This window comes from Schistocerca gregaria, chromosome 5 (assembly GCF_023897955.1).
Source record: "Schistocerca gregaria isolate iqSchGreg1 chromosome 5, iqSchGreg1.2, whole genome shotgun sequence".
Taxonomy (NCBI): domain Eukaryota; kingdom Metazoa; phylum Arthropoda; class Insecta; order Orthoptera; family Acrididae; genus Schistocerca; species Schistocerca gregaria.
In genome coordinates, this window is record NC_064924.1 from 36,494,811 (window position 1) to 36,518,109 (window position 23,299).

The 23,299-nt window shown below is 43.3% G+C and overlaps 1 protein-coding gene across 1 annotated transcript in view; it reads right to left on the reverse strand.

Annotated features, from left to right (window-relative positions):
- Window positions 1–674: 674 nt before the first annotated feature.
- The window catches only part of LOC126272406 (zinc finger protein 761-like), a 348,537-nt gene continuing 325,912 nt past the window's right edge, over window positions 675–23,299 (reverse strand). Inside the window, exons 15-16 of the mRNA XM_049975234.1 lie at window positions 8,494–8,648; window positions 675–1,870 (exon numbers count right to left, since the gene is read on the reverse strand). Coding sequence (XP_049831191.1) covers window positions 1,352–1,870; window positions 8,494–8,648 — 674 coding nt within the window. The 3' untranslated portion in view covers window positions 675–1,351. The remainder of the gene's footprint in view (window positions 1,871–8,493; window positions 8,649–23,299) is intronic.

The following is a 23,299-nucleotide window of genomic DNA, read 5'->3' on the forward strand; positions in this document are numbered from 1 at the left end:
GTTGCTGAATACAGTACATCGGAAATACATGCAAAAAGATGAGGGTGAGTTATAAGTGGCACAAGAAAAGGTGGTTGCTGGGCCCCTTTGTCACATATCGGCTTAGTCCAGAGCACTTCATGCCAACTGTCTTGTTTTTCCACTACCGCTACAACCTAGCTGTAGTTGTATCGTAATTGTGAAGCTAAATATTGCACATTGTGTTGGAACACTGCTTGTGAATAAACGTCAGCATTTCCTCTCACACATCCTCCCTCTCCGCAATGGCCTAAAATATTCCTATCACACTTGGTGTGAACCATCTGTCTTTTGTGTCACTTAAAACTCACTCTGGCACATCAAATGTCAATAGGAAGGAAACAGGATGAAGTTAGGTGAGACGTTCAGTAAGAACTTGGAATTAAGGTAAACCTTACTAGGAAGAAATGTAAAATCGGGGAATTTTTAGCATTGATCATATAGGTTTTACATGGGGACTATGAATTTATGGTTCAGAATCATGAAAAATGTAAAATTGAAGCTAAACTGTATTTGTATACACATGTGTAAGTTGTTGGAGTGCCATTATAAAATAATATCAATAATCTTAAAAGACAAGAAATGAAAGGAAAGAAAAAGTGCAACCAAAGAAACAAGAAGAGTGTTGCAGAAAGCATTTCACGGATGTTCAATAGTTGGACAATTAAACTTTTTAATTTTCATTTACAAATAAATTAGGTTTGTAATATAACAGTCTTTTGGAATGCGTCACATATGTTTATCTGTGTTGATATTACATTACAAAATGTTACATTAAATTTTATTGTTATTATTCAGTAACAAAATATACATAAAGTATGTTAATATATGCATATGTGTATATAAAAGCTTGTACAAATTATCACAGGATCAAAATGAAGCTTTTAGAGCTGTGTCACAATTAAACACCTTCTGAAAGGCAATAATTATAAGTACACCATACAATTGTGAACACCACACAAAACTGAGATATTCATTACAAAAAACTCGACTTCCCACAGTCTCTCTTAAGCTGGCAATTCTAACACAGTCAATAATTTCATTTGTAGTTCATATGGCTGCACCAACACACTGAGAGATGCCTCTACTCTAGTGAAAAAAGTAGTCTGAGAATAATTTCTATAAACATGCAAGGAATTTTTCTTTCTTATCTGTCAGTGTGCAGAATAAGATGTAGTCGTCACTTTAACTACCAGTAACAGATAAAAAAAGTCTTGTTCATAATGTCTTGTGACAGTGAAGAAACATTTGAGTTTTACCAACAGATTCCGGATGTCTGATGTGTAGTTACTTCACTTATGACCAAAATGCACACCTGGAAACAAGTAACAGCCTACTTATCTGCCGAGTCCTGGGAACTCTTAGCAATCTTTAGTGCTGGAATGTTTTCCACACAGTCTTTTCTTCTTGTAGGACATATATTTTCACACTCAGAATTTCTTAAGTTATCTACATTGTTTGACTCTGAAGGAACAGAGTTTGTTTCTTCTGATGGATATATTATACACACATGTTTCTCCTCAGACGTGTTTCCAACAGTGTCAGCTCCACTTACAGAGACAGGAACTACAATAATTTCAATTGTGGACACACTGTCTCTACACATATTATTGACATTCCTTGAAATGCTATTACACTGATGATGAATGTTTGGCACTTCAAATGAAGCCCTCGTTTTGGAATTTTTCCTTGCTCCTTTTGGTTGTGACAGGGACACTTTCTGTTTTTTAATTTCATCTTCATTATTTTGACTACTGTTGTCAGTTGTATTAATTGCAGGACTTTTTGCTGAATCTTCATGGTACCCACTGCTGCATGCTTGTGAAGGCTGCAGTATCTTGCTCCTGACAACCTGTAACAATATTAGTGGAAACTGAGTAATTTTAGAGTTGACTGCATAAAAAAGGAACATTTCATTCAGAAATTTGTTAGACTGAAAGAGAAAGAGGAACTGGGTATTGACCCACATCAATTCCACCCTGTGATCTGGGCATGCAGTTCTAAGGTGAGCCGCCAAAGTCAGCAGATGCTTGAGCCATCAGAGGCCGCCACTTACGGATGCGTGCTCAGCCTCTCCGCCCTGCGCAATACTGGCCGGCCGATGGCTTACAGTGTCAGCCCCAGCCAGCTTTGCTCTCAGTTACATGTTGACATTCTGAGTAGTGTTATCGGACTACTGCTATAGCCACTCTTTGGCAAGTGGCTTCTTGTAACAAGTATTTTTTTGAAAGTAATAAAGTGTTGTTCCCTTCACTGTTTGCGTGTTCTTGTGGTCATAACACAAAGATGATGAGTAGGATGGCATTTTCACTGTTTTTTGACATGCAGTTGCTTTTCGCACATTGTCGTGACATGGAGACTCTCCTTCAAGCATTGGTGCAACAACAGATGGAACTTTTTACAGTCATGCAACAGTCTGTGCCAGCATCACTCTCTCAACATTTGTCTCCAGCTCACTTTCCCTCTCTGTTACTGCCATTTAATGAGGCAGCATAAGATTTGGAACCATATGAACACAGTCTACAGCAACATTTCCACACTTTCCCTGTTGTGGATGTGGAGATATCTCATGTATTGTTTTTGTCATGAGTTTCTTCCATCTTGTATCAGTTATTGCAGCTCTTCGCCTCATTGCAGGAACCTTCACTGTTGTCGTTTGACAATTTATATTTGTTATCATCTTCCCATTACTGGCACTGCATGCACATCGTGGCTGCTACGATCGAATTCTACCAATTCAATAAGCAGCCCCATCAGTCTTTTCGTGCCAAGTCAAAAGAGTCACATGTGGATGTCATGGCTCATGATGTCCACATCCGCTCTGATCCGGATAAGGAAGTCTGACAACAAATAAGTCTGACAACAGATCCTCCAATTAGAGAATCCCTCCCTCGAATGTCGATGGCTCAGTTGTATGAGGCTCAAATGCCACTGGCCAGTAGCTGGAAGCCCAGTGCCATGTCGTGGTGGTACAGCAGGGTGGCCTGAACACGTCTGGGGAGGGTGACATCACAGTGATGCAAGCCAGCTACTCTGGCGGCTTCCACACAGAATGTGAACAGTGTTCCAGCTGCTGCTACCTGTTGCCCTTGTTGCATCTTGTTATGGACAATATGACAGATCAGTGTCACAAATATTAGTCTGTCTGTTGGAAGTGTGGAAGAAAAGGCCAGATTGCAGCAGCCTGCCACTCAACTTCACACAATGCAGTATCAGGGACCATGAATATGGATATCCAGGAAGTGTCTTTATCAGAGCCAGTTCCCCGAGAGGATTCCAACAAGCCTTTTATTGAGGTTTTGGTTTTCTCGTTATAACTATGCCTAGGGGTAGATACCGAGGTAACAGTTTCTCTGCTTAATACCGAAACATATTCACACCTTGGCTCACTGCCACTGTCGCCGGTAAACAGCTGTCTCCGGGGATATGGGAAACAGCAAAGCCCCTTGCTTGGTCAATTCACAGTGAAAGTTACCTATGAATCAGTGACTCCAGCTGTTAGCTTTATTGTCATCCACAATGTTAGCTCAACAAATCATTTCAGTTATAATTCTTTTCAGACCTTTGAATTCTCAGTCACAGATTCCATACAGTTGGTATTGGCTGAAGTCCCCTGTCAATCATTGGAATCTCTGTGCTCATAATTTCAGAGTATCTTTGTGAAAGGCCTAGGGTGTGCCACACCCTTTAGAGCCAACACAACCTCGAAGCAATCAGCTTATCCTAGATTTTTTCATGCTAGGCAGATTTCTATAGCTTTACACCCCCCAACTCAATGTGGAGCTGGAGCAGCTCACCTCTCTTGGGGTTCTCCTTGCCATTTTCTCTAGTGGATGGCCCACACTCCTTGTCATCATGAAGAGATCCTCTGGTAGCTGTGACTCTGTGGAAATTTTAAGGTCACCATGAATTCGCAGCCTCTCGATACATACCCACTGCCACGTCTGGACGCACTGTTCACACACTTAGCAGGGTCAATTCTTTTCCAAATTTGATCTTTCCCAAGCATATCAGTTACTCATGGATGAGGAGTCAACAGTTGATGTTTGGGCTGGCAAATGCTCTGCAGTTTCTCAATACTACCACTATTCCACAATGTTTCTGCTACCTGGATGACACTGTTATTTTCAGATATATCTGCACAATCTCATGATCCTTTTTCAAAAACTTGAGCCTTGGCTCTGTGTTTCAACCTGTAGAAGCCCAAATTTTTCCAACCATCTCGAGTATCTGGGACACATCATCTCACAGCAGCATGCCCAACCCACAGAGAGTCTGGTCAGAACCATTACCGACCTTCTGTGTCCCTTGTCACAGCATGAACTGCAGGCTTTCCTGGGTAAAATTTACTATATGAGTGGTTCATTCCTCAGTCCATTGCACACCTTCTCCACCACCTTCTCTGCAAGGGTGCTTCCTTTTTGGCCTCTGGTGAGTGACCAGGCCTGCAACATGCCAAACGAATGCCTCAGATTGGCACCATGCTGGCTACTTTTGATGCCAGCAAACCACTGGTTGTAGCTACGGCAGCTCACAGTGCAGCTTGAGGGCAGTCCTCATTCATTGGAATGCAGATGACTCTGAGCAGTCACTGGTATTTGCATCAAAAACTCTCAGTACAGTACAGGTCCACTACTCTCAAGTCCAGAAGTTGGCTCCAGCCATTGTGTGTGTGGTCACCAACTTCAAGTTTTCTTGTATGGCAGTAAATTCCAACTAATTCCAAACCACAAGTCATCAATTTTGTTATTTAGTCTGTCCACCCAGGTCGCTGATAAGGCAGCCCATAAGTTGCTGTGTTGTTCAATGTTCCACTCCCAATAGTCTACTGCATTTATTTTCGCCCCACTAGGAGCCATGCCAACAAGGATGCCTAATCCCAGCTGCCCACTGGCCCAGACCCTGCATTTGATCACGAGGAACTCTTGGATATCTCCTCCTAGCAAGCACTACATGGGTTTGCAATCACTAGTTGCCAAGTCAACAGCATTCAAACCTATTCTCAATTGGTTTTCAGCCTTATCCAGCATGTTTGGTCTTCTTGTCTTCCAGGCAGCAGTTCTGAACTGCTCAGTAACCATTTTGTCCGTGCCATGGTCCCCCAGTCTTAGACAAGATCCCCCACCTCTCTGTGGATGACTCAGCTGTGTGGTTATTCCCATGAGTTTGTGGTGGGAGGTTTTATCGGTACTACATGAGTGTCACTGGTGTGCATCCCATACCACAGCTTTGGCTTGCAGACATATGTACTCATCTAGCATTGCAGGGAGCTGGAGCATTTGGTGGCTGCATGTCCTCAGTGTGCTAATCAACAGGTGGCTCCCAAGGTTTCGTTCTCCCTGTGGCCTCCAGCAGCCCAGCCCTGGGAATGATCCATGCGGATTTTGTGGATCTCTTTCTACATGTGTTTCGGCTGATTGTCATTGACACTTCTTTGCCACTACTGAAGGCACTACCGTATTTACTCGAATCTAAGCCACACGTTTTTCCTGGTTTTTGTAATCCAAAAAACCGCCTGTGGCTTAGAATCGAGTGCAAAGTAAGCGGAAGTTCTGAAAAATGTTGGTAGGTGCCACCACAACTAACTTCTGCTGTCCAATATATGTAGCGCTACACAGGCATGCTTTGCAGGCACAAAGATAAATACTGGTGCCAAAACCTCTGCGTCGGTTAAAAAAAAGGGGGGTGGGGGTGGGGGATGGAAGACGAGCCTTTTTCTCCACCCTGAGTTGTGACCACTGCATTTTCATACATTATCCAACGGAGTAAATACAAATTCTGTATTGTTCATCTTTGAATGTAGCAACATTTCAATGCACTATGAAACTCCGACTGGTAAGACTGTTTGGGATGTTTGTCAATACGACCAACTCTTAAGTTCTGAATTTTTTTCTAGCTGTGAGAAGAGATGGTTGCTGACAGGAAATTTTATGAATTGTGAATCACATGCAGTATTCTCTTCACCATAAGAATAATACGAATATGAACATTTTGCCATGTATTCTTTCATGTTTGCTGCTGTCTCATTTAAATCCTGTCTGCCTAATAAACTACAAAAGTAGAGTGAGACAACAGCAAATGTGGAAGAATAAACATACCACGTCATGTTTATATTCTTATTATTCTTATGCCTAATGGTGATACAGTCAGAAATGAAGCACATCAATTGACTAGATTTTTAAATCTAAGATGACTCTAATTTCTGTGCAGAATGTAATGTACGAAAGAGGCGTCTGCAAAGATTTTCAAACGGAGAAAAGTTTTCGCTAAACTCTCGTTCAGAACATCATCTATCATACGCAGTCTATTATTTGGTTCTTGTTGATCATTATCAAAGAAAGGAGCAGTGTAAGTAACAACAAATAGCTATCAATAAAACGCTTTTAATTTAACAAATAGCAGTCTCTTGCCATTATTTCACTAATGAGATGATTCCTCTCTTTTTTTTAAAAAAAAATTGTAAGCGGCGGTAGCACGCACACAAGCAAGCCAAGCCGCGAGCGGCGACAGGCCATAGGCACTCATTATCAGAATGCGACAACATTGCATGACACAGTACAGTAATGCATTTTTAGCTTAGAGTGATGTAAACACCTGTAACAAAGAGAACGGTACTTATCAGATCAAAGAAAAATAAGCAATCAATTCAAACCAGACGAAGCACATGAAAAAGGATGGGTACCCGTATAAATACGGACGGAGCACCTGACACATAGCAATGGCTACATGGTAAAGTTTAACTGCTAAGCTTATGACTTGAACCAAACTACTGTAGCTGTATCATCATTCATTCAACCTAAATTGTGTCTCATGTTACAATGGACCAACATTATTTCGATTTGGAGGTGCGGCATAAAACTTTTCTCTCCCCCTGAAGTTCGAGTCTCAAATTTCAGGTGCGGCTTGAATTCGGGAAAATTATTTTTCCTTGATTTCGAATCTCATTTTTCAGGTGCGGCTTAGATTCACACCCCTCGATCTAATAATGAAGCTGAGCACTTGTGCACCTTTAAGACTCAGCTGAAAAAATATCTCCACAACTTCCCCGCCGAGCAGGTGCCTTCTGGATTACTCCAATTGGTTTCCTTAATCCTGCCAAGCTTCTCCACAGGTGTAAGCCGAAGACACTGCACAACCTTCTTGGTCTGGGATCTCGCCCACCATCATGTTCTGCCATATCGAGTTTTCTGCCAAGGGATGGCAATGTGGCTATGTCATTTGTTCGGTCCCTAGCTGTTTTCCAATAGCCATTGTGAATGAGAATGGATGCTGCATCTACGTCTTCTGGACTGGAAAGTGGGAGGTCTGGTGTCCTCAAAATAAGCTCCAAGTCTGGTTGGGTACCCACTCCCCTGTCCTGGCACCACCATCACGTTCACCGGTGCCTGGTTGAAGGTGTGGCGTACCTGGCGATGTTTCTGCTTGTGTCAGTGCCTCTGCCTGCTGAGCCTATCTGTGACTTTACATCCTCTGGCAGAAGCTCCAGTGGCCATCCAGCTGGTGGACATGCCCCTCGCCAGTTGTAAGTCTCCAGTGGGGCCTCAACCTGCAACAGAGCCTACTCTACCTTCCATACTTCTCACCAGGGATCCTGGCTAAGATTGTGCGATGCTGGTAATATCATCTCATGCTCCAATGGGGGTTGTTGGGGAACTCCTCTTCTTGGCCGCTTTTCCCTTTATTCTAAGGTCTCCTGTAACTGGGAGTTGCTCTACATTCTCACTTCTGAGACCTCTGTGGATGTGGACACTGTCTAGACCTCCATGCTGTCTTCACATTGTGGCTGTCCACACCTTGCCTGGAGAATCAGCAATGCTTCACCCCAAGGGGAGGAGGCACAGTGACCTCCTTGATAGGGGTGCATAGATGTAAGGTGCACCACAGAAGTTGCCAGATGCTAGAACCACCAAGAGCTGCTGCACATGAATGTGTGTGCAGCCTCTCCTCCATGCAGTCTACTGGCTGGCCGGAAGCTTATTGAGTTGGGCCCAGCCAGCCTCGCTCACTCACAGTTATATGTTGACCTTATGACCAGTATTATTGAACTAGTATTGTAGCCACTTTGTGGAACTGCCTTCATGTAACCAGTTGTTTCTAGAAGTAATAAACTGTTGTGCCCATCACTGTGTGTTACTGTGGTCAGAACAGGTAGTACTTACTTTTATGATGCACATTTCCCAATAGAGTCAACAGAAAAACACAAACCTACTTTTTTACTTTAACTATAGAGGTAAGTACTTTTCAATCCAAAAGATCGAAATTATTCATTGATGTAACTGCACTGAAGCTACCAAACGATACAATTTGACAAGAATTATTCTCTGCTGTTGGCCTCCATTACCACCATGATTTTCAAACAACATTAAATAATATGTCGCAGTCCAAAAACATTCTCTCTCAGAAACCTTAAAGGATAAATTATTCAAAAAATAGTACAATGAGACATGTAAAAAAAGAGGAGGATTAAATACTTACAATTCCACAATCAACACACTTCTGTTTTCGGTCTTTATGACAATGTAGTTTTTCATGTTCTTTAAGCTGAGATGGTCTCAAGAAGGTTTTGCTACAATTTTTACAACGGATCGGTTTTGCAGCAGTGTGTGTCAATATATGCCGCTTCAATTTATCTGTAAATTGGAATAAAACTTTATAATTCATGATTCTCCATAATAGACAATAATATAAACAATAAATTGAAGAGTATCAGAGTTCAAAGACATAGAACATTTTGCCCTCACATTTACAAGTGATGAAATGGGGAAAGACGTGTAAATTAATAATTGCTACTTAGTCTTTAAAACTTTTTTTCTTCTTCAGAGGAGGAAATGTGAACACACACACATTTTGGCATTATAGAATGTGTGAATAACAATAAATTAGGATGTTGGCATCTCGATAAGAACTGAAATTCAAAAACTGAAGCAGTCATTGCAATATAAATCGCCACATCTTTCTTAGAACTGTGTCTTCCATTGCATTTATTCACAAAGAAAACTTGGAAAGTGAACTGAAGTTCACAGAAAAGAAATAAAAATTGTGACATTTGCTGGTGATCCTGTAATTCTGTCACAGTTGGTTAAGGACTAGGAAAATATGCCAAAAGGATGCTGGCAGAATTAGTGGTAAATGAGACACTGAAAGTAATTAACAAGTTTTGCTATATGGGTAGGAAATAACTGATGATGGCAGAAGTAAAGAGGATATAAAATACAGACTGTAAATAACAAGAAAAAGAAAAGCTATTGCTGATACAGAATGCAAACTGAAGAATTAGAAAGTCTTTCTGAAAGCACTTGTCTGGAGTACAGAAATGTATGGACAATACACAGGGCAGGCAGTATGAGAAAAGAAGCTTTTGAAATGTGTTACTACAAATAATGCTGAAGAGTAGATGGTTAACAAATAATGCTGAAGATTAGATGGTTAGATAATTAATAAAGAGATAATGAATTGGATCAATGAGAATAGAAATCTGTGGTACAACTTGATTAAAAGAAGAGAGAGGTTGAGAAGACACTTTCTGAGTCATCAAGGATTGGTTGATTCGATAATGGATGTATGTGTGAAGGGCAAAAATTTTAAAAAGGAGACTTGAGCACAATTACTGTAAGCAAGTTGAATTGGGTGTAGGTTTCATACAGCAACAATGAGACTTGCACTGGACAGAAAAGTGTAGATCTCCTTAGTTTGTTAATTATTTGCACGCTCTGTGGATCATAATAGCAACTGATCGGTACTATATGCAGTGTGTCAGTTTTACAAGTTTACTACATCTTCTCAGCAGAATGCATGGCAATGTGCGAAGCATTTATATGATTTCTTAAGTTTTTTTAAATGAATAGAGTGATTTATATTTAACTATGTTCAACATCTAAGAACAATACTATGAAAAGGATAGATTGCTTCTCGCCATGATGCTGAATCACAGACAGGGACAATGAAAAGACCGCTATACACTTAAGCTTCTAAGCAGAAGGCCTTCTTCCAAAATAAAGAACCCACACACATTGAGAGAGGCACAACTCATACACACATGGCCACAGTCGCTGGAATGCGGACAGAAACTGCACCTGACGAGAACAGCAATCTGGTGTTGGTGGTGGGCATAAGCAGCCAGCATGAGGCAGGGTTGGGGAAGGGATAGGATAGGAGGGTAATTGTGGGGAGAGGTGTAGTGGCACTTGTGGGAGCATACTGAAATTTCTGAATGGGGGGGGGGGGGGGGGGGGGCTCCATATAGTTCCCAAGTTGTGCAGCGACCGTAAACCATAAAATTACCAAATAAGCAGCAACCAGTCACAAGATCATATTTTCTTTATTTACTTTTGCAAATCGATTTCAACTGATTAACAGCCATCATCGATGTATGTTCCCTAAGTAATAACACTGTCTTAAACAGACATCAAACATAAAAACAAAATGATGCATACTGAAATGTGGCGAGCATGATAGAAAAGAGGAAAATGAACTAGTAGTTGTATGGTCAGAACAGAAGGTTGTGTAGTACTGGAGTAGGAGCAGGAAAGAGGATAGGCATGTGGAACACACAGATGCTTTGAAGGCTGAGGCTCGAGGGTTACGGGAAGGTAGGTTATAGGGTGTCCATAATTACATTTCCTGTTTCAAAACGTTTTAGAAAGAGCCACTACTCAGCATGATGTCAGATTTGAACAGCATATTATTGACACAGTGGGGAAACATCATGGAGCAAGAAAAAAAATTATTAACAAAAATTGAATATCTGAACATGCACACCAACAAATGCACAGCACACAGAAAATATGCAATCCCATGAACCAGTACCACTTGACTCTGCAAAATGGCAGTGTGGTGTAGGTTGACAACATTGTTTTTATCGTAGGGTCACTCTTCTTCTTCTTCTTCTTCTTCTTCTTCTTCTTCTTCTTCCCTCTTTTTTTTCCTCCCCACCAGAGGAGATGAGTCCTGAGGGTTCTGTTATGTACACCATCACTGGTAAATGCTACAAGAGTCTTCAGCGCACCAACGTCATTCCAACCCTACAAGGGTGTGCCCTTGAAGAGTATGGATAGGATCGTTTTTATGCAAAATGATGCTCCTCTGCACATTGCACAGGCAGTGAAGCAGATACTGCAGAGACATTTCAGAAATGCTAGAATTATCAGCCCTCAGTTCACAACAGTCTGGCCATCCAGATCACCTGATCTTAATCCGTCTAACTTCTAGATGTGGGGTTATTTGAAATATGTTGTGTTCGCTGCTTCAGTTATGAAATTAGCTGAACTGAAGGCAAGCATTGTGCAACACACTTTGAATATGACCCTGAGACACTCCAATCTGTTGTGGAACATGTTTTTTCTCTTTTTCATATTGTGGGAGAAAACGGCAGAGAGCATACTGAAAATGTCTTGCACCAGTACCATGACAATTAGAAACCAATGTCATTTTACTTTTTATGGAGTTTTTGGCCTCAGGGAATTAAAATCCAATTTTTACCATCTGACGTGGCACATTCTTGCTGTGGTGGATGGGTTTACCTAACCAACAGTGCCACATCTGTTGACTGCCTAACTTGTACAGTCATGCACACTGGACAGTGTGGATGGTGCATTGTGCAACTCAAACCATTAATATGTCATTTGTAGCTGATGGCATTTATGTTAAGATACACCATCTATTAGTAACATTTTCACCCCCCCCCCCCCCCATGCTATTTAAATTTGACATCATTCTGAGCAGTGGTTCTCTTTCTACATGTTTTTTTAAAACTGGAACTTTAATTATGGGCTACCTGAATACTGCACGGAGAGTTCCCATCTGTGCATATCAGACAAGCTGATATTGGCAGGAAGTGTGCAAATGGTGGAGGCTATGAAACAGTCTGCAGGCTCTGTTGGGCAGTACGTTCCACACCCGGTGTTCGTGCTGTTTTTTGGCCACAGTCTGTCAGTGGCCATTCATTCAGACAGACAGCCTATCATGCTCACATAGAGGGTGGCACAGTGGTTACATCTTAGTCAGTAGATCACATGGGTGTTCTCATAGGTAGCCCTGTCTCTGATTAGATATGAGACACTTGTGACTGGACTGGAGTAGGTGATAATGGAAGCATCTAAAGGACAGGTGTATTGTAGGAATATGAGTCTTGAAGCAAGGGGTATGGAGCAAGGGTGGTGTAGTGATAGTAAGGATATTCCTCATTTCACCACACAACAAGAGGTTCTTGAGTGCCTGACAGAGTCTGTGATTCAGTTATTCTAATCCTGAGTGGTACTGAGTCATGAGAGGAGAGCTCCTTCCAGCTGGATGTGTGTGTGTGTGTGTGTGTGTGTGTGTGTGTGTGTGTGTGTGGAAAAATGGCAGTATTTACAGTGGCTGGTACATCTGATAAAGTTGGAGGTACTGATGTAGCCATCCTTGAGGTGGAGGCCAACATTGAGAAAGGTAGCTTGTTGGGTTGGTGGAGACCATATGAAGTATATTGGGAGAAGGTGTTGAAGTTCTCGTGGGATGTACGTACTGTGCCCACAGCGTCGGTCCAGATCAAGAAGATGTCATCAATGAGGATAGTGTCCTAGTTACCAGAAAGGAGGTTACATGTTTGAAGTCAGTCAGACACTGGAAAAGAAAGTGTTCAATAGTGACAAAACTATGGGCATTGGGGGGTGTCAGTGTAGAGGGTAGTGGCATCAACAGTGATGAGCAGCACACTTTTTGAGTAACAGGCTGAAGAGTTGGTCCATGAGAAAAGAGTTTCACTCTGTGGAGGCACAGTAAAGCAGCCACAATGGGGCATCTCAGTGGGGTGGGAGCATGTAGAAGGTAGGACTGCTGTGAGGGTTGGGGGGGGGGGGGGGGATAAGGAGAGGGGGGAGGGAGGGACAGAGAGTGAAAGAGGGGGGGGGGGGTCTGGGATAGACCTAAGGATCTGAGGTGGGACTGGAGATCCTGCTGGATTTCTGAAATGAGGTCACTTGGGAGTGTTTGTAGGTGGACATATCTGACAACTGCCAGAGTCCTACAGCAGGTAATGCCTGCAGTTCATAACCTCAGTTAGCCTTTATCAGGAGGGGTAGGCTCACATGGTTGGGACCAGCTCTTAGGTGTTGGATTCCAGTTCTTTCTGCAGATGTAAAGTTGGTGCCCATGTTGAGAAATTTACCAATGCACAAGGTTAAGAAATTCTGGAGATGTTAACAGGGGTGATTTGTGGGCAGTGGGGGTGAATCACAATTTGATAGACGAGTGAGATGAGTCAAGATGGGCATAGTATTGATTTTGGTATGGTTGGTGTCAAAAATGTGTTTCACTGTTGGGACAGGGAGGAGAAGAAGAGAGGGTTTTTAAGAAGCCCAGCAAGATTGAGTCTGGGAGTGGAGCAAAGGGTAAGGCCTTTGGAAAGGACAGTTACTTCTGTGGGACTAGGGCTTTTGGAGGAGTTTCATGACTGTGTTTCGGTCCTGTTTAGGTTCTGAATTCTGTACGCCAGTGGGAAGGAGTTTCTGATGGTGTGGTAAATGTAGTAGGTCTATGAGGCAGGATTTATCAGCTGTGAGGGGATGTGGAGAGTTTTTTGCAGCTCTTGTAGAATGGTGAATAGTGATAGTCCAAGGCAGGAGCAGATCAACAGATTCGAGGGTTTTTTTGAGACAGCGTTATGTATGCTGCTCTAGTTACTGGAGGACAAGAGTTTCACTGTGACACAGGGGATGATGGAATTTGGGATTGATTGATTGATAGAGGGGAGTTATGGGACTAAATGGCGAAGTCATCAGTCCCAAAATTCATAGTTACTTGTGTAAAGTAGAGGGTCCGCTAAAAGTGGGTGGATCCAGTCAGAGGGGTCAAACTACAAAGCAAAGAAGTTAACACATAGAAGGCATAAAAGAGTAAGCCAAATCTAAAAACTGGAAAAACAGAGGGAGGAAAGTGTGCTCTATGTACACGGGAGTGGTGGTGGGTCTCATACCGAGAAAATACGAAGAGAGGCTCAACCACAACCATCCTGCCCCTGCTCCATGAGCAAAGAAAACTTTATAACTGAAAATGAAAACCCCTTTCAGAAGGAAACTGAGGACCAGTTCAACCATCTGTGAATCACCTGCTAATATTAAAGACAAGGAATCTCGTAGGCTATACTTAGTATGAAGAGCCTGGCTCCACAACCACATTGTGAGGGTGGCTTGTCATGCAAGAGAATACAATGGGTGAGCCTAGTATGACCGATGTGTAGACGGCATAAGACAGTGGCCTCTTTCCATGTGGAGCGGAAGGAAGTATGTCAAACTGCAGTAGTCTTGATTGTGCGGAGTTTATTCTGAGAGCAGTAGTGCACCAGATGTCATTCCACTCTTGGGCAAAGAGAGATTTGCTGTGTATCTGCATATCTATATGTGGGACCGTGAAAGGGAATGGAGGTAAGTATCTACCTCTCTAGCCAAACGGTCAGTCAGTTCATTCCCTCAGATGCCCACATGACTTGGACCCAGAGGAAGACAATGGAGCAGGTGGTATGGCCAAGGTCAGAGAGAAGGTCATGGATAGCAGAGACCAAAGTGCGATGAGAGTGAAGTTGATCTATAGCCTGCAAGTTAGTACATGTTAAAACACTGTGAAGGGAGACCTGAGAAACAAAATTGAGGGCCTTGTTAATAGCTAGCAGCTCAGTTGCAAACACACTACATGATGTCGGCAGTAAAAGGAGCTGGGATATCATAGAAGTGACAGAGACCTTAGGACCCTGGAATAGGTCAGTCCTAATCTGTGGGCAACACACCATCCAAGAGGTGAGATGCAGATCCCGACAAAGGGAAGTGAAACGCATTCCAACCAGCGGAAGAGAAACATCCCTCAGTAGCAAAGAGGATGGGGTACATGGGTGGTCAAGGAATTATCAAATGGTGATTGCATGAGAAACCAGGAACTGGCTCCATTGTGTTTGTAGAATGGGAATTCCACTTCTGCGAGGAGACTGTCGACAAGACGAGTGCGAAAGGAACTGATAGCCAGCTGCAACCGTAATGATGAACAGGGTCAAGTAGTTTCATAGTGGAATGAGCTGTTGAGACATAAACCTGACAAGCATAATTTAGTCTGGACAAATGCAGAGCATGATAACGGTGAAGAAGAGCAGCACTGTCTGCACCCCACGATGTGTGGACCAGGAGGCAGACAGCATTATGCTTCGGCATGCAGGTGGTCTTCAAGTGGTGAATATGGGACAGCCACACCAGCTTTTTATCAAAAATAAGGCCCAAGAAATGGGACTGTGCTACAACATCTACGAGCTGGTTGCCTGAATAAATTTCTGGATCGGGGTGTACTGCAGGTCAACAGCAAAAATGTATAACCTGTGTTTTAGAGGGAGAAAACTGGAAGCATGGGGGAGGGCCCGTGCAGAAGCCCACCACATGGTGCCTTGGAGTTGGCATTCAGCAGAAGCTACTGAGTGGAAGCTGCACCAGATGCAAAAATCGTCGATATACAATGCCGGAGGAACCTAGGCCTAACAGAGGTCACAAGCCCATTCATGATGATGAGGAAGAGCATGACACTTAACACAGAACTGTGTGGGATACCATTCTCCTGGGCATGAGGGGTGCTCAGCAAGGTGCCAACGCAAACCCGGAAGGGCTGGTGGGATAAACACTCGTAGATAAAAACTGTAAGGGGGTTGCGAAAGTCCCAGGCATGGAGGGTAACTAAAATCTAATAGCACCAAGCCATGTCGTATGCCTTATATAGGTAAAAGAAGACTGCAACAAGATGCCAGCGGTAGTAAAAGCCTGTCGGATTGCTGTTTCCCATCTGAGTAAAAGGTCTGTTAAAGAGCATCCTCCCTGACAACACTCTGATATGGGGGCAAATAGCCCCAAGAGTAAAGCACCCGACATAACTGGAAGCTAACCATCTTCTCAAGCAGTTTACAAAGTACATTAAAAACAAAGATTCGAAGACTTACCAAGCGGGAAAGCGCCGGTAGACAGGCACAATAAAGTAACACACAAACACACAAAATTACAAGCTTTCGCAACCGGCAGTTGCTTTGTCAGGAAAGAGAGAAGGAAAAGGAAAGACGAAAGGATGTGTGTTTTAAAGGAGAGGGTAAGGAGTCATTCCAATCCCGGGAGCGGAAAGACTTACCTTAGGGGGAAAAAAGGATAGGTATATACTCGTGCACACACACACACACACACACACACACACACACACACACACACACACACATATCCATCCATACATATACATCATTAGTTTACAAAGTACGTTTGTCAGGCTAATTGGGTGGTACCTGTTGAGAGACGTTGGGTTCTGCCTGGGCTTAAGGACAGGGTAACTTTGGTGCCTCGCCACTGTGAGGGGAAGACACCTGTGAGCCAAATGCATTTGAAGATCCTGATGAGATGTTGCCTTTGGGTAATGTCCAAGTGTTAGATCATCTGATTGTGGGTGGAATTCGAGGGTGGAGCTGAGTAATATGAAGAGGAAAGGGCCTGCAAGAATTCCCGTTCAGTGAAGGGTTCATTACAGGATTCAGTTGGGTGGGGGTTGGAACAGAGAGCTGTTTGTTCAAATCTGCATTTCTACCACAGAAAGGAATCAGCATAGGAAAAGGACACCGATGCTGTCACAAAGTGTGTTGTGAGGTGTCCTGCAAGTAGAAACGCGTTAGTAGAACACGGTAGGATCAGGCGCTGGACAGTTGACTGTCGCTGGGGGCCCAGAAGGCTACAGAACTAGGACCAAACTTGCAAGAAAGATACATGCATCACCTGAGAGGAAACATAGCATTCCCAGAATTCCTTTTTACTCTGCTTAATAAGGTAGTGAGCAGGGAGACACTTAAAAGCGACAAGGTTGGTCTCTGAGGGGTGTCATTTAAATCGTTGCAGCGCCTGTCAGTGGTTCTGAATAGTGACTGCTACACCCTTGGTCCACCACAGTACTGATCAACGACGAGGGGGACCAGCAGATAGGGGGATGGTAGTACCAGTTGTGTGAAGAAGAGAGGCAGAGACATCTTAAATCACTGCATCAGTGCAATTCAAGAGAGAGGTGTCAAAGTGCACAGCAGATGTATACAAGGACCAATTGGCTCTGCAGAATGCCCAACACAGGGACCTGTCAACAGAAAGCGGTTACACTTGCAAAGACCATCATAGTGTGACCAACGTAGGGAAGATATGAGAGCAGGGGAGGAGATTGTGAGATCGACAGCAGAAATGGTGCCATGAGAAGCATTAAAGTGACTAAGGGAACAGTCACTGAGGAGAACAAATCAATGTTTGCAGAAAGTTGCTCAATTAGAAGACCCCTACCCGGCGAAGTGGCACTCCCCCACAGCGGGTGGTGTGCAATGAAATCCCAGAGTAGGAGGTACAGTGGTGGGAACTCCTGTATTATGGCAGGCAGGTCAACAAAAAGAAGTGGCCTACAAGGAGGGAGGTAGACACTGCAAAAGGTGATTGCACTCGTACTGTTGTTGCTTCCAGGTTGGTATGAAGGGGGATCCAATCACTAATGGCATCAGTGCGAACCAAAGTGCACACCACGCCAGATGTTATCCCAGACCTGGCACAGTTCTGACAGAACACCCAATAACCACAAAACGTTGGAGAGTGGTCATCACAGAAGTGCTTTTCTTGAAGAACAAGACAGAATACAGAAAAAGAGGAAAAGGTTTGTTCAATTTCTGGAAGATGGCAGTAATATCCATTGCAATTCCAATGGATTATCATGTGGGCAGAGTCAAGGGTAGACATACAGAAGCCGAGGAAAGGTCATGTCACTGGGTCAGTGGGTGTCAATAACGAGGATGGGGTGACATCCATAAAAACTGGGGCTGATTCGGGACGAGGAGTAAGGGTTGAAGCCCCTCGGGAAGCTGGGAAGCCTTGTCATTTGACTTGCACTGCTTCTTCTTCTCCCTCAGAGGGAGAGGGGAGGCGTTATCTTTAAGGGAATACGTGGCAGGAATGTCCAGATCAGACAGAGAGCGAGTGTCTTTGGGGCACTCAGAGCGTGGGTTCATGCGACGCAAGGTTGCAGGCTCCCCCATCTTGAGGGAGCACGGAGTCCCATCTGTAGCAGGAGCCAGAGAAGAGGATATCTGGCTGAGGAGGAGGAGGAGGAGGAGGAGGAGGAGCAGTTCCATGAGGGGACGACTGGGAGGTTCTGGAGGCGGGGGAGGAAAGGGAAGTAGGTCAGGATGGGGGTAACCAGGAGGGGGAAGGAGGGGAAGACGTAACTGAGGCAAAGGTACAGGAGAGATGCACAGGGTGAAGTCTGTTAAACTTCTTCTGGATCTCAAAGTAGCTGAGATGGTCAGGGATCTTTATTTCTTGAATTCTTTTTTACTTCATATACACCGGACAATCGAGTGAGTGGGGAGAATGGAGACGAGAGCAGTTTACACCTGAGGTGCAAGGGCTCCCCACATGAAGAGGATGCCCACAGTCACCACAGATAGGAGTGGCATCACATCACGAGGACATGTGGCTGAACTTGAGCCAACAGAAGCAATGCATGGGAGGTGGAATGTGCAATTTGATGTTGCATCTATATACCATTAACTGGAACTTCTAAGGCAGGGTACCCCACACAGTTCAGGATGAAAGTGTCAATGTCTATACGATGGTCCTTAGGGCCTCTTTGGACACACCGGACAAAATTAACATCATGTCGTTCTACATTAGCCGTAAGTTCATCATCAGACTGTAGAAGATCCCTATGGAAAATTACACCCTGTGTCATATTGAGTGATTTGTGAGGAGTGATATTCACTGAGATGTCTCCTAAACGGTCGCAGGCATAGAGAGAGAGGCTGACTGACTAGCAGAAGTTGTCTTGATACGGAGGGAGCCAGATCTCATCTTGCTTAACGACTCAACTTCACCGAACTTGTCCTCAATGTGTTCCACAAAGAAAGGGGGCTCGGTGGAAGCAAAAGTTTCCCCATCAGGCATGGTGCACACCACGAAGTGCGAAAAGGGTTTCGCCTCAAGTCAGTGGGCCTGGTCCTCCTCCCAGGGGATAGCTGAGGAGGGTATGGGAAGGCAGAAATAAGAACTGAGACAGAACTATTTCTAGGAAGATCAGCCACAGCAATGGCTGCCTGGCAAGACAGTTGTTGTTGGGAGTTCCAATGCCCTGAAAGGTGGGCAACCACTCCTAGACTTACAGAAAGCGTTCACAGTGCAGGTACCAAGCAGAGTGATCTCTGTGGTGTCAGGGGGGCTCAGTCAGATGGGTACATAACAACCCCACCACATGGACTGGCTACCAAGCTGGTGACCTAGCAAGGAGATGAAAAGGCTATGGTGGGGAGGGAGGGGAATGGGGAAAAGAGAGGAGGAAGGGAGAAATGAGAGAGGGAGAAAGGTGGGGAGGAACCCATGCCAAAGATGCTAGGGAGGGAGTTCTTCCCTATCTGGCTAACACTACAGATTTCAGATTTAGAGGTGGAGGTCAAACCCCTGAGGAGGAGCAGAAAATCCACAAAAGAGGAGGACAGTCAAACCCATAAAACCACAAGACAAAGCGAAGTCTGGGTTGACGAAAATAAGAATACCAGGAGAGGTAAAGAAAAGAGCAAAGGGAAAGAAATAAGGACAGGGAATGAGAAGGAAGGGGAAGGTAAAGCAGCCCAGAAAACCAAAAAGTTGCAATAGCTCAGGGAGCCATGCGTGCCACACACATAACCACAACAGAGTTGTGGGCTCCCTGGGGGGATTAGGGATTGCAGAGCAGGAGAATTTTATGGATGGAGAGGAGGCTTTCCATTAGGTTTGGGTGTGATTTACATGGTCTTGCAGGACTCCATCACCATTCTAATCCTGTACATTCAGACATTCTTCTACAGAGTGAAAGGATTTATGAAGTAGACAATTTTAGGATGTGTTACAAGTTAAATTTCATTATCCATTAAATTCTTTACATCACTGGGTAGGTGGTCAAAAGTTTTTATGGCTCAGAATCCCACTCCTCCTTGTGTTACCCTTGGGCTGAGTAATGGACAGAGTAACTCATTTCCCTTTCAGAGCTATTTATGAAGGAAATCGTTGGTCCACATGACAGACACAAGGATGCAGTGTGTTTTCATAATGATTGCCAAACCATAGGGAAACCATTGAAGAAATACAGACACTACATATTATCATACAAAGATTTTTGCGGACTCTGAAAAGGAATTGATGACACATAGGAGGTATAGCACTGTCCAGTGGAGTGAGTAACCATAAACAGAATATGGCAATACACACTAAAAGTGTATTTAATAAACATTTCTATCCTTTTACACTGTGACAAGCAAGATTCTACTTTATTGCCACATAAATGCTCCTTCTTTATGTACCACAACTAAGGTTTAATCTAGCCTCTGATACATCATCAGACACTTCCAGTCCTTCCCGACAGCCAGTAAAGCCCACAAACTTCCTGTCTTCCAGACTTCAACTGATCAGAATTACCTGGTCCCACCCATAAATGAAATTACAGAAAGTTTATTATGGCACTTTGCCTCTCTTTTCTCCACCAGTCTTTGCGGATTGTTCTTCCTCCGGGTTGCTTCTAACTCTTCATACCACTGTTACCACTTCACAATTCCACTACCACTCAAACTCCGAACCAACACCCACTGCTTTCACTACTCTTTTCATTTGTGTACCCCGATGCACATATCTTGGCCTCAGTTCTCTTTTGATTAGCTGTCTCATAAACAACCACAGCGAAAAACTTTGACTGGTAACTCAGTTCCCTGCTACCCCACAGCCTCTTTTACTTCTCTCAGATGAATTCCCTGGCATAAATGTGGCCTGGAAATTACAGCTATTACAGTCAACTGAGTACAACACTTGGCAGGTACCAATATACCTCGATTCTGGGTTTGCAAAATAGTCTCGGAGTACCCACAGCTGCTCAGCTGCTATTGTTCAATAACAGGTTCAGGGTTTGCAAGGCATTTTGACAAACAATTCTGAAAACAAGACGAATTCTCTGTGTCCAGAGTTCCTAGGGCCCTCGTCCTTGAGTGTGAGCATGTGGTCAGCCACCCTCTTCATCGCAACCATTATCCAGAAAGCTACTCTCCTCACAGGTGAAGCAACAGGTTTCTCACCTGTTAACTTTAGTAAAGCATGACCAGTACAGAGCTTAAATACATCTCCAGACTATAATCTCACAAAATAAAATGCCACAAATTTCAATTCACATTGTTTTGTAGAAGTCTACACTTCTGATCAGAATGTAATTCAAGACTTCCTGCAATAGTATATGAAGTTGTAAATGTTGGCTGTGGGAGTAGTGTACACATATAAATTACTTTACTCACTCCATTGTCTGTATACCAGTAAGAATGTTGAGTTTGTGGTTTCAAAATTACCTGTCATAATATACCAGTCTGTGCTCTTTGTAGCTCAAGAACACTATCAAGAGGTGATTGTCACAATATATATAGACTGACTAGGAGAGTTAACAAAGTTTTTCCTATGAAAGTGTCCACTGGTTCTGTCCTTGTGGTAGAAGCAAGTTTATGTGTGTACTTTCGATTCTGCAATGACTTTCAAGACAAGCAGACAATGTAAACTTAAGTGTATACACTGCATTAACAACAAATGACCACTACATTGTTTAGTACTATTCCTGCTTGTGACAGCAAAATGAATCTGTTATTCTGGGAGGGGGGGGGGGGGGGAGGGGGGGGGAGCTTCTCCATTTCAGTTATATTAAAGAGCTGCTGTTTATTTTGTATGGGTAACTTAATATTTACATTTATATTTAGTGTAGCAATAGTCATGGTTGTGTTTGTTTGTATGTCTGTGTGATTTTATCGACTTTCTGCTATATAAGAACATCCACAGCTCAAAAACTAGTTGATATTGTGTTCTGTTATGTGTGTCTATACACACATAGTAGGTGAATATGGAATGGGGGTAAGGAATGAAAGAGGAAGCCGCCTGGTAGAATTTTGCACAGAGCATAACTTAATCCTAGCAAAAATCATAAATGAAGGCTGTATACATGGAAACAGCCTGGAGATACTGACAGGTTTCAGATAGATTATATAATGGTAAGACAGAAATTTAGGAACCAGGTTTTAAATTGTAAAACATTTCCAGGGGCAGATGTGGACTCTGACCACAATCTATTGGTTATGACCTGTGGGTTAAAACTAAAGAAACTGCAAAAAGGTGGGAATTTAAGGAGATAGGACCTGGATAAACTGAAAGAACCAAAGGTTGTATAGGATTTCAGGGAGAGCATCAGGGAATGATTGACAGGAATGGGGGAAAGAAACACAGTAGAAGAAGAATGGGTAGCTTTGAGAGACGAAATAGTGAAGGCAGCAGAGGCTCAAGTAGGTAAAAAGATGAGGGCTAATAGAAATCTTTTGGTAACAGAAGAGATACTGAATTTAATTGATGAAAGGAGGAAATATAAAAATGAAGCAGGCAAAAAGGAATACAAACGTCTCAAAAATGAGATTGACAGGAAGTGCAAAATGGCTAAGCAGGGACAGCTAGAGGACCAATGTAAGGATGTAGAGGTAACATAGATACTGCCTACAGGAAAATTAAAGAGACCTTTGGAGAAAAGAGAACCACTTGCATGAATATCAAGAGCTCAGATGGACACCCAGTTCTAAGCAAAGAAGGGAAAGCAGAAAGTGGAAGGAGTATATAGAGAGTCCATAAAAGGGTGATGTTCTTGTGGACAATATTAAGGAAATGGAAGAGGATATAGATCAAGATGAAATGGGATATATGATACTGCATGAAGAGTTTGACAGAGCACTGAAAGATCTAAGTTGAAACAAGGCCCCGGGAGTAGACAACATTCCATTAGAATTACTGACAGCCTTGGGAGAGCCAGCCCCGACAAAACTCCACCATCTGGTGAGCAGACTTCAAGAAGAACATAATAATTCCAATCCCAAAGAAAGCAGGTGTTGACAGATGTGAAAATTACCGAACTATCAGTTTAATAAGCCACGGCTGCAAAATACTAACGCAAATTCTTTACAGACGAATGAAAAAACTGGTAGACGCTGACTGTGGGGAAGATCAGTTTGGATTCCCCAGAAATGTTTGAACACATGAGGCAATACTGACACTACGACTTATCTTAGAAAATAGATTAAGGAATGGCAAACCTACGTTTCTAGCATTTGTAGACTTAGAGAAAGCTTTTGACAATGTTGACTGGAATACTCTCTTTCAAATTCTGAATGTGGCAGGGGTAAAATACAGGGAGTGAAATGCTATTTACAATTTGTACAGAAACCAGATGGCAGTTATAAGAG